The sequence below is a fragment of the Trematomus bernacchii genome, unplaced genomic scaffold (assembly GCF_902827165.1).
Source record: "Trematomus bernacchii unplaced genomic scaffold, fTreBer1.1, whole genome shotgun sequence".
Taxonomy (NCBI): domain Eukaryota; kingdom Metazoa; phylum Chordata; class Actinopteri; order Perciformes; family Nototheniidae; genus Trematomus; species Trematomus bernacchii.
The window spans coordinates 2,528,929-2,546,833 of NW_022987797.1; the positions used below are offsets into that span (position 1 = coordinate 2,528,929).

Consider the following 17,905-nt stretch of genomic DNA (forward strand, 5'->3'; position numbering starts at 1 on the left):
CTATACAGTAGTACCAGACATACTGTACATCCAGTTTACTGTATCGAAGTTGATTTCACATGAGCTCCAGTGTGGAACCCCACTGCACCCCCTGGTGGATCAATGATCCATTGCAGCTGGCTTCACAATAATTACATTTATTTATCACGGGGGCGGTCTCAAGTCAGACTGGGGGCAGGCTCTTCATCACGGCCGTTCACGGGCCGACCACGACCCTCACGTTTCAAACTGTCCTAAATTAGCTGCTACATCTGTATGCTGTACTTTTCTTCATTATTAGACATAAATGAAAAGTGTTTCTTGGTTGTATAGGACAGTGTATTTGTTCTCTACCTGCTCAATCCTCTCAGCCTTACAGTCATTCCCAGCATGCAATGTGCAGAAAGCAGAGCAGCGCACTGAACGAGCTGCAGACCACTTCAAGGTCACCAAGGTCAATAAACCTGAAATTTAAAACAAAATAATGACATTCAGAATTCAGCAGAAGTGATTAATGAAGTACTCACCAAAGACAAGAGAAAGTTGAAAGTCATCTTTTATTGCACGATAAAAGATCACAATTACCATGTTTTGACTCATGAGATTGGTCCACATGGGAATACAGAGAGCTATAGTTACAAATAAGAAAAGAAAAGAAAGAAACTAGATAAAAACCCCACCGTACAACTTACTGAGTAACGGCCTGACTCCAGGAGCAGCCAGTATTTGTCTTTTCTTCCGTTTTAAGAACAACATCCGTGTGGATTGCATTGCACTCGGTTCCATAACGTGAGTACAGGAGTGGTGAACAGTCACGCTTTTGAACTCGTCCTTTATTTGTTATATTGAGCTGGGTGGCTTCACAGACATGAGTTGGGAGGTGGAGTGAAGTTCTCATTCATTTGCCTTTCTGATCAACTGTCTGAACCTGCAAATATTTATACTTCTGGCTTTCTTTCACAAAGATCTGTTTTTTAAGTGTTTGTTTCTTTTGAGCATGCCTCAGAAAAATAATCTGTCCTAAAATCTAACTCAAGAACAATTTATGGATGCAAAAAAAAAGTCATAGTGGTTTGATTTTATTTCATTTTTATGAACCTATTCATTTATTCGGGCAGCCCCTTTGTCACGCTTTTATTTTGAAGAAACAGAAGATTTCTTTAGAGGGATTTACAGTTTAGGGTAGTCTAAAACTACAACATGAGTGGGATAAATCCAGAAGCTGTGACTGTTATGATGTCTTCACTTCTGCTTTTAAGAAAGTTGTTTAGTATCTGTGAAACCAGCCTGTAATGAATAAGACAGAACATAAAGGACGGTTTTTTTTTGTTGCTGCTTAATAATGAACAGAATTGGAGCTTTATGGAGTGTGTTTGGATTCCCCCCCCCACATGACCTGGCTACATTCACATTTCTTTCTTTTCATGATCATGTCACTTGCAAATGAATGTTTGGGTCCCAGTTGAGCAACAGCCAAAGACGACATGGTCATCAAATATTTCCCCAGGATCATCATTTTTAAAGGACACATTTTTTAGATCTAATGAAAAGGAAATGAAACACATCAGGCCACGCAACCCAGCATCTGCCCTCTCATTTCGTTTGTATGGATGTTGTAAATATGTTTTACCGAATTGACGACTCTGAAACTAAAACTACATGATTAACAATCCATTTTTTTTTTTTTTTTTCAATACAGCGTAAATAAAAAGGAATTTATCTAAGCTTGCTTTCTTGTTCAGGTATGCAGTTTCTGAAGCTGATGGTTCAGTCATTTGTTCTTGAAATGCAGTCACGTGGTCATTTTATAATTTTGGACCAACGGATTATTATTTAGCTTAGTTCCGCCATTTTGATATTAGGTATTTTTACGGAGTCATTGCATTTAAAAGCAGGTGGCCAGGGCTACAAAGCAAAGCAGAGGAATTTTCCATGTGAACCAAAAGTTTTTTTTAAAGGGGACGTTCAAGAGAAACAAAACCAGCCATTATTCAGTCATGAGACAACAATGTAAAGACAGTAACTATACAATAAATACATTATTCATGATAAGAGATAAAAAACATTTTGAGGTTCTGAAGGAGTAAAAGGATTTCAATGAAAAGACAGAACACTGTTAAAGAAGGCATGGTGTGACATGAACAGACAATACAGAGCCATCCATCGACCTCCACCTGCTGTCACATACCTTTGCTTCAAGTTTTCACACGAGGACATGCCAGTAAAAGGAAATGATGTGCATACATGGGCTGCGGCTTTTAAAGTTAAGATACTTTAGGTGTCGTAAGTAACAAATTGTTTCCTCTTCTGATGCTTTTTCCCCAGGAATCTGGACAAACACAGAACAATCAAAAACTGGATATGTACTGTGTGTGCAATACCATCCTAGACATGCTGGATACCAAACAGAAGGCCTCGTGCAGTGAGAGAACGCTATGGGATTAAATAGCCTTCGTTAAAGGGAAATTACAGAATGTTGTTGTTACCAATCAACTGGTAATAATATTGTTCACCAGAGGGGGAGAACTAACTCTGTACAGTTTTTGAAATTTCAAGAGAACAATGTCACAGGTTGCGCTCAAAAAGTCTTCTTGTATTAGATTACTGTTTGAAATGATCCGGAACAATCTACAGTACAGTAAGTAGCAGCCATAGTTATAGCTGGTAGAATAGAGTGGTGCGGTGATGATGGATTTTTGTACGTTGACGCGGAAGTTAGCATCCCAATAGGGCTCCCTCTACAAAATGGGATTTTTCCATTTGCAAAAAGAGCTTTCTTGCCAACGCACGTTTATTATATTGAAGCCGTTTTTTTCAACAGGATTATTTCCACAGATCAACACCAATTTGTGTTTTTTGAAGCGTAAATGAAATCTGCAGAAATAAAAAGCTAACGTAAGACGATAACCGAACTACACCAAGGTCTGTACATCACCACTGCTAAGCTAAAGGCGGCTAATCTTCGGTGTGATGACGTTTTGTCGTTTATTTAGTGTCTTGTTAGCAACCGCCATTCTAATGACACATAGAAGCTTGGGACATTCAGGAGTGGAGTGTTTACTGACGTATTTTATGTTGTTGAACAAAACGTGAAAATCTCCTTAGCTTGTGTTAACCACAGACCCTATTTCAAGCATCTTACCACAATCACGTTCACAAAATCACACTTTTAAGTCTTTTCCGGGTTTTAAGGACTCATTACTGCACCACTCTTTTATCTACATTTTGAGGTAACGGGCTTCGGACCGTACTTTACAAAAGAAAAGGAGATAATGGCCTCCCACAATTCCTTGACGCACATCAATAGCATCCCTGATAGCATAGCCTAGTGTTAGTGCGGTGCGGTTTTTTAAGCACCATGATTATCTTATGAATAAATGTTTTCACATTCCACAATTCCCCTTTAACGAACAGCATGGTATCATCTGCAAATGAAATCCAAGAAAGAGTTCTCATTTTCCCGAGGATGATGAAGTGTAGACCACAAAAAGAGAAACTATTTAGAGTAATTTTAGAGGCACTGCTAAGAAAACAGACACATTTAGTTAACTCTCCATTTGTGCTTTGAGGGAGGACTGATTGATTTTTGGGAATTAACGTAGTGATTTGGACAGTGGTAGCATCGCATTACTGTTGGATTTTGAAGATAATGCACAACACCAAAGGCCGTGTACGCATACAAGCGAAGGACTAACTGAAGACAACACAATAACATGTCCCTATATGGAGATGTAACGGAACATCAATACAAAAAATACTAGCTAAATAAGGCATTTTACTTTGAATAATACATAATGAAACTAAGAGAAAAAAGAATGTCATATTTGGTGAAAGTTTGGCGAAGCAAAAAGAAAAATATAATAAATTATATGTAGCCACAAACATGTGACAAGGCAACAACTATGTTTTTTTTTTCGACAACAAATGTGACCTGTAAGTAGAAACACGACGACAGGTGTGCGCATGCATGCACACAGACTCACACTCTCTCACACACACTCTCACACACGTAAAAGAAATACAAGACAGTACAGGTTAACATTCACGTAAAGACATTGTGCAAAAATAATGTTTTCATGTATGAAAACAAAACAAAGTGAAGTCCAACATCATAAAACGGAAATATTTGACATATAACCCCCAAAATGCAGACCCTGTTCTGAAAAGACTGAATAAAACAAGTGACTTGCATCTATGTAATGTACAGTACAGTCTGTTTGATACCCCAAAACACTAGGACTAACCTCAATGCAAAACTCCCACTTGCATCTGTCAAGTATTCTTTTTCCCAATGGAGGAACAAAACCAAAGGTGAAAAAATAAATGGTGCACTTAAAGAAAGAAAAGAAAATCCTGCAATATACAGCGAGAGATTTACATATTCAGAAACTCTTACGATGAACTGCTATTAAAACGAATCCGAGACGAAGAGGCACTCAACCAGGGCGATTCACACCACTTGTATCCCTCCTCTTCCTGTTTTATCTGTAAAACTGGATATTCTCTTTCGATGCTCAGATGGTCGACAGATAAGATGTTTCTGATCACAGAATTAAGAAGTAAACCGAGGACAGTTTGGCCATGCAGGCGGTGAGTTGCTACAGGTCATCTTTACACTATTCCTGATGAGCACACTGTCAATGATTTGGATTCACTCCATGTGGGACTATATATACTGTTAGCAGCCTCAGGGCTTACAAAAAGAAATGTCTTAATCATTTGCAGTTTAGAATAAAATCTACCTCCTAACGCCCCCTAGTGGCCAGACTGCGCTCTTCACTTTGACATTTATTTCATGTTCCTGCACACTTGATGGGCAGTTCTCTCAAAGTGACCTTGTGTCTGAGAATTAAGATAATAAAATGATCTAAAAAAAGGAATAATCTCATGATTGTTCTCTGCTTTTATCAATAAAAGCAGAAGTTGGAGTTCTTGTTATGAATATCTGTTGCACTTCTAGGAATCTGGATTATTACATTAGTGTGAAGAGTAAAGAACATTGAACTCTCTCTGAACTCCTTTTTCAAAAGAAGTTGTAGCAGCAACGCCATAGCATTGATAATAGCAAAAAAAGAAATATGACTGACAGTATTTAAAATGGGAAGGGGGGGTTGGCTGATAATGCTATCTTACACAAAGATACAACATCCATGCCTGGGTAATATTAAACTCACTTGTTTTGTGACTTTTTTGACAATATTACAGTCACAATTAGCTAAATTTGAGAACAGAAACAAATGGTTTTTTTTATAATTAGGCAGCTTTCCCAAATGTCATTTTGTTCTTTGGGTCACATCGCGATAATTGAAAATATTCAAAAGGGCTACACTCTGAAAAGGTTTTGGGCCACACTTTGTTTTTTAGGTAGATTAGTTCTTGCATAAAGGGGTTTATCAGAGTTTTCCTTTAGTATTGAAAAAGAAAAGGTGTTTTAGTGTCACATGTGTCTGGGAATGCTGGTTGAGACTCTTCAGTGTCACAAAGACACACTTCCAGGTTAATCTTTGAACATTGCACAGATATAATCCCCCAAAATGTATTTAGTGGACTGTGGCAGAAGTGAAAATAACAAGACAGGCTCAGGTTTGGACCTTAAACAAAAAGATACACAAGTGCTTCTCTGAATTCCCAAACTGTGGTGAGAAATTCTTACACTTTACAGAGCCACCTCCGCGCAAACACACCAAACTAAACTCTGCGTCACACCACCTTCTGCTTATAACCGGATCATTACTGCCAAAGCTGCTCCTTGGTTACCACATCTTGCCTGCAGTGTGTGTGGGGGTGTGTGTTGAGAAATGTCCTGACGAGTCTCGATGCAGAATGAAGGGGAAGAATACACAGAGGTTTCTTACACAGTTCTTTTTTGTATACAAGGAGGGAGTGGAGAGGGTGGGTGGGGTCTTGGTATATAAACATAACCAAGTTGGATATAATCATCATCATTAGTCATCATCATAATAAAAGTCTTTACATGGACATTGACTGACAGACACGGCACAAACTTTACACTGTTGCTCAGTCGCTGGGCATGGAGGAGACAGTTTCTCCCCCTCTACGCCTCCTCCCCCTGTCTCTGCTCCTCAGGGTCCCGCTGCTCCTCCTCCGCCGCCTCTCCTGCTGTGTCCTCCGATCTCTCCTCCTTCCCCTCTGCTGCAGCTCCCTCGGGGGGGTTATGGGAGTCCGGTTCCTGGGGCTGTTCAGTGGGGTCTGGATCCGAGCTAGAGGGGACGGATGGAGAAGAGGAGGAGGCTGGGGGGGAGGAGACGTTAGCCTTAACTGTACTTTCTGTCTCCTCTACCTTCGCTGCCTTCTCCCTCTCCTCCTCCCTCTCCCCCTCCTCCCTCCCCCTCTTCCTCCTCCTCTTGGGGCTGCCGGGGGAGCCGTCCCCCGCTCCGGGGGGCATGGCGGGCAGCGCCATGATGCCCCCATGGGGGAGGAACATGTGCGGGTACAGCAGGCCGTGGGACATGCCGGGGATCAGGAAGGGGTTGAAGGTGAGATGGCTGCCCCCCCCCAGGTGGGCAGCTCCGATGTGGGCCCTGCTGGTGGAAGTGATGATGGCCGCCGCCTCCCCCACCCCTGCTCTCTTGTTGGCTGCTCCTCTCTCCTCCTGGCTCCTCTCCTTCTCTCCCCCTGAGCCGGGGGGGGCCGCTGCTCTCTCTGTCGGCGGGCGTGGTCGATGAGGGGCTGGTCGCCTCCGATGTAGACGGTGCGGTTGTCGTGGTGACCTTTGCGGCAGACAGCGAGGAGGAAGAGGAGGAGCTGGGGTGAGGGGTGTGCGCCATCATCGCGCCGACACTGAACAAGGCGTGTTGAGGGATCCCAGCCCCATGGGGGTGCGGGATGCCGTGGAGCATCATGGGTAACATACTCAACCCGTTCTTGGCGTCTTCTGCCGACCCCCCGGCCCCCCCCAGCCTGCACCGCTGCAGAGAAGCCGTGAGGGTATCCAGCCGCCATGATGCCCGAGATGGGGATCCCTGAGATCCCCCCCCGGAGGTTCTGCATGGCCACCATGGAGTCCATGCTGCCAATCAACCCTCCATTCATGTAGAGAGGGGGACCGAGAGCAGAGGAGGCGGAGTCAGAGACGGAGAGGAGGGGTTTGGGCATCTCGCTGCGAGGCCGTCGCCCTCGGCGCCGAGAGCCCAAGTCTCTGTTGACTGGCTCTGTCAGGATCCGGGAGAACTGACCCTCAGGGAGGAAACCCTGCAGGGGGGGGGGGGGTCATGGAGGAAGAAGATAACAGTGACTGTGTGACAGAAGAAAGGAATCCATACTGTGACGGCCCCTGTCTTACTGCTGAACTGTGCTCTGGCTTATCACTATCTTATCCTTTGTCTCTGAAGGCAACACCAACGTTTCCCCCTGAGAGCCGCTACCTGTTTATCTTTGGCTCGTGCAAAAAACACCATACACTACAGAAAGCTCACACATCTACATTACTGATGTTTCTGACTCACACCTCATATTTGCAGATATTTGTTAATTTGTTTATGTAATTAAAATAAACAATTTGATTCCCAACATCCCCCGTGTCCTTTCCTGTTGTTAAAAGCCAGGTTAAGAGAGCATCAATACTGAAGGCTTTTATATTTGCTGCTGCCTTTTATTAAATCAAATAACTATTCATATCTCACACTACACTGTTTGTATTATACTTATATTTTATACCTTTGCTTTTCATAAATGTATTTAAATGTAATTTCATAATGTAAATTCATTAAATAGAAATTAGGAATCCAAAGTAACATTAAACAACAATAGTAGTAAAAATGGGAAAACGACAAAGGGTACACATTTGCTGCAGGAATGTTTATGACTGACAACACGGTGTATTCTACTCACAGAGTGTTTGACCACGTCAGCCCAGTCTGGAGCTACATAGTACTCTGAGTTGGCATCCAGCCACCTGGACAGCTCCTTTATGGCCGGAGCCATAGCACCACCCAGCTGCAAGGCAAGAAAACACACGTATTAGAACAATAACACTAATAATATTCAAGATTTTCCTGCATTCCCAAATGTATGGAAAACTGGATCGTTTCTCACATGACTCAGTATAGACGTTATTTATCATAAAGTAGACAGTTTATCATCCCACTAGGGGAAATTCGGTTTTCTCTCGGTTTTGTTATAAACATTTGTACAGTTGAAATACACACATGCACATTTTTAAAGCAAAATGGCTGGACTTAAACCAGTGACCAACATACACAATATAGTATGTATTCATGCAGTCAGAAATATTGCCACTGTGTGTGTGTGTGTGTGTGTGTGTGTGTGTGTGTGTGTGTGTGTGTGTGTGTGTGTGTGTGTGTGTGTGTGTGTGTGTGTGTGTGTGTGTGTGTGTGTGTGTGTGTGTGTGTGTGTGTGTGCTGTACCCTGCGTCCGGTGCCTCGGTGCACCACAGGGACCCTCTCCTCCCCCGTCAGAGAGTTGATGTCCAGCTTGGTGGGGTCTTTACAGCGATGCCTCCTCTGCTTGGGACGCTCCACAAAGCTGTGTAACAGCCCTGCTCCAGACTGTGGGGGGGAGGCAAAGTTCAAAGTCAAAATTGCACAGTTCTTTAATATATAAAGTGTATGTATATTACATTATATATGCAGTGGCGTATAACTATTTATAGGATATTAATGCTGAATTGCACTGTTTAAAAAGAGTTGGATGCTAATGGTGAAGTGAGCCTTTCTTCAGGGTTATAGTGAGAGTCTAATTGCAAGCCCTAGATGATAAACTTCATTAAACATCCAAGCAGTTAAACAAACATCAGACTCACGTGAGAGAAGGCGGGCAGGTCCATGCTGTAGCCCGGGTTCTGCCTCAGCCACTCCATCAGACCTTTGCTGGCCGCCTCTCTGTCGATGGCCACGATCTCCGGCTGAGGGGGGGTCTGCGTGGGGGTGGGCGTAGAAGAGGAGGACGGTGTTGGAGGGCCGGCGGGTCGGTCAGAAGGAGAAGGGGACGGCGAGGAGGTGGAGGAGGAGACGGAGGAGTGGCTGATCACATCCACCCGGCCCTGCAGCTGAAAGACACACAAACAGCTGTTTTAACCTCTGAGCAGGGAGAGGGGTTTCCTCCTGCATCTTTTTGATATGACTTTTCCCCCTCACAGTGAAGCACACACAATCAGAGCTACCCTACGCCCTTACTCCTCCCTGCACCCACCTGAGTGTCGGCGAGGTGCAGTCCTCTGCTCTTGGTGAACTCAGAGTACAGAGCTTCAACGTTTCTCCTCCTGCCTCTCCTCCTCCTCAGGGAGTCATCTCCCCTCAGGCTCCCGTTAACTATCTGCCCCGTAACAGGGTGGATGAGCCCCGCCTGCAGGATCCCGGCCATGTCGATCCCCACGGGGCCCGAGAGCGGCGCTGTGATGGGGGGTGGAGGGGGCAGCTTGTGACCGCTGAGTCCCACAGCTCCTCCTGACCCCATGCCACTGGTGGTGCTTATTTCTCCGGAGGACTTGGTGAGATCTATGGCTGTTTCCTGCCAGCCGTTAATCAACATGGCCCCCGTGCGATGAGAGGGCGGAGCCACCATCGCAGAGGCACCACTGGAACTCGTGGTGGTGGCAGTGTGGCATGACGGTGCCGATTTCCCGCCTAATACCTTGGCTGCAGCAGCAGCGGCTTCATAGTCGAAGGACCTCCGCCCCCCCGCTCGTTTGAGCTCGGGGAGGTAGGGAGGAGCCACCAGCCTCTCCTGTAAGAGAGGCAAGGAGGTGAGGCGCCAAGCTCCGCGCCCGCATGCGCCGCCCCGCGACATGTACTATCAGAGTGGACAGGGTGGGTGAGGGGCAGACAAGATGGGAGAGAGATGATGTTTGTTAGACACACATATGGACTGAGACACAACACAGTGAGGGCTATCAACCAGACCTGGGTACAACATGAGGCTGACAGCTCAGCAGATTTTGTATTTGAATTTATATTTTCTTTTTGTTTCAAGTTCTAAACTTATTTAAATGAATCCTGCCTGATGTGTTTACCTCAGAGAGCTCGATTATGTGACCTATCAAAATCAGTCTCATGGGAAAACCTTCAAATGCATAACTTTAAGAATCCCCTGTTTCTAACAGTTTACAAAACTCAAAATATGCTTTCTTACTTATTTGAAAGAGCAGGACAATCTGTCCTCTAGTCTATAGTGTGTAACATTGGGAAACAATCATGTTGAATGAAACACACTGTATAGATAATATTTCAGACCCTAAATTGGGTGTAAATGACCGAATATAGTTTTACAATATTCTTTCAATTTCTGTTATTAAAGTGAATAAATACTGTTTCTATACATATATGCCTTTTAAATCATTATTGCCCAAGTCTGATTTCAACATGTATAATATCAACATTACAGAGACAAAACTTTACAAAGAAGAAACAATGGTGTGAGGTGCCAAGTGGGAAATTGCTCCATATTTAACTATTTTTGTATGTATACAAATGAATAGATCTTTTATGTGTTGAGCTACAGATCGAACAAAGGTACATTAAATCATGTGTCAAATATATCTACATAATGTTATTTTAGCATTATTAGCAAATTACAAAGAGTGGATTAAACAAAAATTAGGTTTATAAAAAAAAATGTAAAACCTATTAAAATTGTCTGGAAAGAGCAATACTAAATACATGAATACAAATATAATAAAAAGTAAAAGTGATGATGCACTTTCAGAGTCTGTTAGCTATCAGGAGTGTATTAGCACCATTAGCATGGACACCATTTATGAACCATGGCATGAGATAGTGGAGATACATGTTGACGGATGACAAATGCATAGATATGTACAGCAGAGAGTTAGTTTCATACAGTCAGTGTTTCCCAGGGATGTTCTCACCTTAGGCAGCCTTGTGAGGGGGGGAGGGAGGGAGAAGCCCAGCCCGGCGCTGGTCTGCTGACCCCTGGCCTGGCTGGGGACAGAGCTGGAGGCGGTGAGGAAGCTGGCTCGCTGGTGGTGCTGGGCGATGCTGGTGGCCAGGCAGGAGTTGGCCACCATGGAGCCGGGGGAGTCGTACTGCTCAATGGACGAAGGCCACTTCCCCTTCAGGATGGCGTGGCAGATGCTGTCCAGGCGGTTGATGATCACCCGGTCCTACAGGGGGCCACACAACAGCATAGGCATTGGTCAAAATGGCTATACATTTTGTTTTACTCAACACAATTAAAGGAAATGTATCAACGTTCCACTAAAACCACTGGGAGACGCATGAATAGAGTTCTCCTTAGATCATTATTTATCTTTTTCGATAATATAAAATAGCTGGAAATTGGATTGAAAGATAATAATAGGCGAACAAAAATGTAATTACATGGATCCAAAACAGCTGATTTGAAATTTCTACTATATTTTATCTCTTTATAATCTCGACACATTAACACCACCTTATGATGAACGTAAATGCAATTGCCAGAAGTAAAAAAACATGATTTCACGTCACCACCGCTAAGCTAAAGGCGGCTAATGTTCGGTCTGATGAATTGTAGTCTCGTTAGGTCACTTTAGAAGAAGAATAGGGAGGGATGAACCCCTCTTTAATGGTCACACATGCAGAGCACACAGCACACACAGTGAAATGTGGCCTCTGCATTTAACCCATCCTAGTACCAGGAGTCTAGTACTAGGAGCAGTGGGCAGCTATTGTACAGCGTCCGGGGAGCAATGGGAGTGGGGGGGGGGGGGGGGTGAGGAGGTGAACTGGGACCTCCCCAAGTAGCAGTCCACACTCCATATTTAGGTCTGGTTGGGGACTTGAACCGGTGACCCTACGGCTCACAGTCCAAGCCCCTACTGACTGAGCCACTGCCGGACAACTTGTTTTCAACCGCAATTTTTATGACACAAAAGCTTCAGACATTCCCTAGTGGGTATTTACTGACTAATATTTTGTCGTAGAACAAAACGTGAAAATCTCTTAAGCTTGTGTTAACCACATATCTTATTTCAGGCATCACACCAAAAACTCACCACTTGATTTCTGACTGTATAAACATGTGGTCAAGTCAAAATGTTGCCTTCTTACAACAGAAAAGACAGCTTTTAGGTGCATGGTGATACAATATTAGGGGGAATAACCTTAAAGAAACCCTTACAGATACTGGCCTACTATAATGAACAAAGTGAAATAAAAAATAAGCTCATTTCAAAGTTTTTCATTTTCTAAAAACATCTTGACAGATATGTTGGACACAATTGGGTACCTTGGGCCACTCAGAGAACGAGTAGAGAGCTTTCTCCTGCAGCAGCTGAGCGATGGTCGGCTCCCGGCTGTCGTGGAGGCTGTCGGGAATCTCACACACAGAAATAGGAGCCGCAAACCTGGGGCTGCCTCCATAGCCCTCCACCAGGGGCACTGAGGGAGAGGGGGACACGTCACAGCTCAACAACACGCCTGGCTTTTAGAAGCATTTCAATTTAATTTCCTGTACAATCAATAGAAAATTCATTTAACCATTGTTATTTATCATTTCAGGCCATTCTCAAAGGAGATATTACTAAACATAGGCTGGTTTTATCTCTAAAATGCGACACATTTGAACTTTGACATGTTTCTTAATAAAAAATGCTTTATAATTATTTTTTTCCTGAGAAATGTATAAGATAAATAGAAGAGATCAGTTGGTCTCTGTTAACACTTTCTGTCATTTTATAGTAAATGTATAGAGTTAATAAGATAATCGATGATATATACATTCATAATTAGTTAATGATTAATGGAAACAAAATTGGTAACGGAGGATTCGTATGAAATCCTCTTTAATCGCCACACACATGTACAAGTACGCAGAAACGCACAGTGCAAATGAGTCTCTGCCTTTGACCTATCCTAGTATTAGGAGCAGTAGGCCGCCATGTTGTACTTCTACTCTTTATCATCCTCCTTAAACAATGATCTCTTTCTAAAACTCTGACTTCTCACCTGGTGTACTCGGCCTCTCCTCCTTCACTGGGCCTCTCCCCCCCAGACTCTCCGGGGCGTCCCCCAGCCCTTCCCCCTGCTCCAGCTTGGGGGTGAGGACGGTGCTGTCTGCCTCCAGCAGCTCCTGCTTGGTCTCAGCTTTTATCTCTGGTAAAGATGAGAAGGCCAGGTCCTCCGGCTTCGCCTCTGGTTTAATCTCCGAGCTGTCTGGGTAGTTAGTGAACTCCAGACCTTCTGACTTGGCTTCAGGCTTGATAGCGGACCTGTCCACAAAGGCTGTCGTACTCAAGTCCTCCGGCTCCGTCTCAGTCTTAACTCCATCTGGATAAGTGGCAAAACAATAAGCCATTGGTTTGGCTTCAGGTTTGATTTCAGAGTACGCTGCAAACTGGAGAACTTCTGGTTTCCGGTCTACGGTCTTCATTGATAGGCTGAGATCTTCAGGTTTGGTCTCCGGAGTTTCTGGTTTGACCGGATAGTCTAACTGCTCAGCTTTGGTCACCGAGTTCTCTGACTTTACACGGTAGGGAAGGAATCTTCCGTGTTTGAGCTCAGAGCTGTCGGGGTAAACGTCCAAAGCTTCTGTCTTTGTTTCCTCTAACTTAACCGGCAGCTCTTGTGGCTGTGGTTTCTTCTCAGCACCTCTGTCTGGTAGAAGGGAGAACTTCAGATCAGATGGCTTTGTTTCAATGCTGTTTGAAGGTAGAGCCATTTCATTCTGCTCCAGAAGATTGACTTTGCTGTCCTGATCAAGGGAAAACGTCAGGACTCTATTCTTGTTTCTGCCGCCATCTGGCAAGTTCAGATGTTCAACTCTGTAGTCTTCCTGATCCATGGACTCTGCAGTTTTTACTCCAGAACTTTTTGTACTGGTGTCATTGGGCTTTAATGCTCCATTAGGAGTCGAGACAGAAGCATCAGGGCAGGAAGGTGGTGCGTATTCAGAGTAAATGCTCTGCAGCACCATCTTGTTGGGTTTGACGTCTTTCATTGGTGTTTCGTCCATAAGAGAAACGTGATGCCCTTCAGAGATCTCATCCACCTGATCCGCCAGGTTGGTGCACTCCACCGGACCCTCCTCCTCTCCAGTAGCGCTCCCCATCAAGGTGTCAGTGTCCAGAGAGTTCTCCATGGTCTCTTCCTCGACCGCCTGGTACAAAATGAACCCGTCCACTTCCTCTCCGGGCTCTTCAATCGACTCGGGACACGCCAGGCTACCCTGCTCTTCCAGCTTCCCCAGATAAGGTGGTAACCCCTCTTTATGATTCTCATGAGGGTTTTGTTCATCTTGTTCCCCAAGGATAGGGTCCGGCCCTATTCCGTCCATTTGTGCTACATCCATGGGCGAATTCGAGCCTCCCAAACTTTGGTCTGCATCTGTAAGGACAAACCATCACGATTTTTAGTATTGCCTGAAAATATTAAGATAAGTCCGACTTCAATTTCGAAATGTGTCTTGGATACATAGTGTATCTACTGTTGAGAGTTTAGTTTAATGAAGGGCTCGGCTAAATATCAATATCCTGATGTGAGACTAGATATCGTCTTAGAATTTAGATATTTAAATATTGTAAATGTTGTTTTTACTGGTTTTAAAGGCTGAATTACAGTAAAATGTAAATGTTATACACTACAATCCTGGAGTGGAATGCACCAGCGTAAGACTGGGCGTAACTCTACGTCGGACGTAGGACCGAAGGTTACGACCAAACTAAAGTTATGACTAGTGCACCACTAAGACTTAAGCCCTGTATACGTTGCGCCTGGGTGTAACTTTTACGCCTAGAGCAGGCGTAAATCGGAAAGACAGACTAGTATCCATAGTAACGTAAAACAGGCAAGAAGGAAAATAACGATGGCAGTGCGTCTTGTTTACAGGTTTAACAACGGAAGGGCATTAAGACGACAAAGAGTCGTCCGTGATCGAACAAACCCACTGGACATCTATTCGGACAGTGAGCTGATAGAGAGGTTTCGTTTCGGCACACAAGCTCTTTTAGAATTAATCGAGGAGATCTCCCCTCAACTCCAGCATGTATCAGACAGAAACGCTGCGCTCTGCCCAACCTTGCAGGTGCTGATTGCGCTCAGATTTTACGCTAACGGGCTGCTTTGAATCGAGAATATTATGTAGACGTGTGTTGCTTGGCGACAATAACTGTTTTGCGTGTATCGACGTGGACGCGCATCTTAAGACATGGCGCAGCTAGGACCGTGACTAGTCAGGCTGGGTGCACTCGGTGTAAATTTGAATCACTAAGTCAACGTAGCTAAGCCCGACGTTAGAGTTAAGACCTACTTTTTTACGCCCAGCTGGTGCACTCCACTCCAGATGATTATTTACCAAAACATTTTGTCATTGTTTTTTTTTGGCTTTTATGTATGTATACGTTTTTATAATATTTCTGAGGATATTGCTATCTTTCAATATTGCTTATTTTGAGTGTCAACAAATTCAGAGTTTTTTTATTTGTTCCGTTGGATTATTTCATATGCTTTAGGAAGGATAATGACACTTAACCGACACTTTTAAGGAAACAGACATGTGTGTCTTTTGGCCACTGGTGTAAAAACACTTATTTTAGACATACCTTGCTCTGGATCACACTCCTCTCTTCCCAGGCTCTGATCTCCTTGCTTCCCCAAGTTCTGCACCCCCGACAAGTCTTCCACTTCTTCTTCTTCTTCTTCCTTGTCGTCAAACTCGAACCCGGCGCCCGCTTCCTGTTCTCCTGCCTCCTCATCCACAGGATTGGTCAGGCTCGCAGTGACATCAGAGTGTCCCAGCCTATCATGAGGAGCAGTGATGTCAGACAGAGAGAGGGGAGGAGGCGGGACGTAAGGAGGGGGGGGACTCGCTGACAGATCGGTCTGATCTGCGCTGGGTTCCTCGCTCACACCAATGTCCTGAAAACAGAACAAATTGTCAAAATGAGATTTACTGGATTCTTAGACTCACAATACATCAGATTAAATATTGTAATTAATTTGATATGTTATAGTACAATTAGCACATTTTATTTTAAGTTCTTATGTTTCTTTAAAAAAAACATTTTGTTTTATCTTCTAATTGCACATTCTTATATACAATTCTTATGTTTGTACAAATATTTGTCTTCTTTATTTATTATTATTTATTTTTTATTCTTAAAGGTGGGGTAGGTAAGTTTGAGAAACCGGCTCGAGATACACTTTTTGTTATATTCCATGGAATGCTCTTAACATCCCGATAGCAATGAATATCTTAAGTGCTTTGACAAAAAATCCATAAAAGAATTTCATCTGTGGAAGCCGTAGTACTGTAAAAAGCACGACCAATCATTTTAGCCGGCCCGGCTAAAATAACTGGATGGCCTACCTGCCTGTCAGCCTTCCATCTGTGCACAAACTTATCTCGTGCCCTCATTGGTCATGTGCACGTTCGTGTGTGTTGGAGGAGGGGCTCTGTAAGGAAGTGGCTGTGTATTTTCAAATTCTAGCGCACTCGAGCTGGTTTCTCCAAAATTACCTACCCCACCTTTAAATGAAAAAAACTGTTGTTTTTCAAATTATTATCATTAATGTAATTCTTATCTAGAGAAACTGTCACCATTTTTTTTTACCTGCGATAAAAAAAGTATTCTGATGATTAATTAAGATTATTTAATGTTAAAAAAAATACCAGTTTCAAAAGGTTAAAGGTGGGGTAGGTAATTTTGGAGAAACCAGCTCGAGTGCGCTAGAATTTGAAAATACACAGCCGGCTAAAATGACTGGTCGTACTTTTTACAGTACTACGGCTTCCACAGATGACATTTTTTTATGGATTTTTTGTCAAAGCACTTAAGATATTCATTGCTATCGGGATGTTAAGAGCATTCCATGGAATATAACAAAAAGTGTATCTCGAGCCGGTTTCTCAAACTTAACTACCCCACCTTTAATCAATTATAATTTAAAACAAATAACGTTTTATTCATATCTTTAAAGACTTTAGTTTGACTTAAGTGCATGCATTTTCAATTATGTGATTTAGCTATTTGCGACAAAATAAATATATACATAAATATTTGTATTCAAATTACCTGTCCAGTCCTTGTTTCCTGTGTTCTTCTTTTAATTGTTGGTGTCATATTAATAAAACCTTTTAAAAAATCCCCTGCTACATAATTTATAAAAAATAGACATCTAATTTATTCGCACACCAAAACAAATAGTTAAATGCCATTCAAATATTGACTATTGTTCTCCAGCACCAGTCTCAGCCCTGACCATTGAAGTGGGGGCTTTATGCCAATATGACCCACTTATTGAATATTTTCACAAGCAGATAGTTGAGTCTATTTAAAAAATCTGCCTGAACTTTCTTCTACATTTAGCTACATTTTCTCAGAGTAGTTTTTTTTTCTTTCTACCTTACTCTTTTCAATACAATCCTATAAAAGTACGTTTATAGTTTGGCGTCTATTGTATGCACCACTTACTAAACATACTGTTTTCATATTTTAAAGGACTAACTCTGCCAGTCACTAATGTTCCCCTGATGGCACATGATACAAAAACCCACCTTGAAGAGCATGTAACTGGAGGACAGCGGCTCCACAGAGTCTCCTGCAGAGGGGTGGGAGGGAGAGGATGAGGGTGGGAGGCCCAGACATTCCTCCAGAGTCCCCCCTTCCTCCCCTCCTCTGTCTCCCCCCTGAGCCTCCTCGTCCTCTTCCTCCAGGAAGCCGGGCTCCAGAGTGGAGGGACCCAGGATGGGATCGGACTCGTTGAACATGTGGTGAGCGGGACTGGAGTGGTCTGTACCATCCCAGGGAGCCTGAAGGGGGGGAAGGTGATAAATGCAAATGATTATAAATACAATTTTCTCGTATTTTGCAGACTTAACAAATAAGGGGAATTTTTATTTGAATATCCGGGTTTATTGAATCCAAATTGAACAGCTGTTGTACATGTAGTTATCTCATGTGGTGTTGCCAAAAGTTGTAGAGGTCGGTTCAAAACAAAAGGGTTGCGAT

At 43.3% G+C, this 17,905-nt stretch overlaps 1 protein-coding gene across 1 annotated transcript in view; it reads right to left on the minus strand.

The window, feature by feature from the left end:
* Window positions 1-517: 517 nt before the first annotated feature.
* The window catches only part of chd6 (chromodomain helicase DNA binding protein 6), a 129,611-nt gene continuing 112,223 nt past the window's right edge, over window positions 518-17,905 (minus strand). Inside the window, 12 exon segments of the mRNA XM_034149866.1 lie at window positions 518-6,638; window positions 6,640-6,875; window positions 6,877-7,191; window positions 7,831-7,935; window positions 8,367-8,507; window positions 8,762-9,007; window positions 9,151-9,750; window positions 10,826-11,080; window positions 12,187-12,338; window positions 12,906-14,282; window positions 15,497-15,812; window positions 17,452-17,706. Coding sequence (XP_034005757.1) covers window positions 6,035-6,638; window positions 6,640-6,875; window positions 6,877-7,191; window positions 7,831-7,935; window positions 8,367-8,507; window positions 8,762-9,007; window positions 9,151-9,750; window positions 10,826-11,080; window positions 12,187-12,338; window positions 12,906-14,282; window positions 15,497-15,812; window positions 17,452-17,706 — 4,602 coding nt within the window. The 3' untranslated portion in view covers window positions 518-6,034.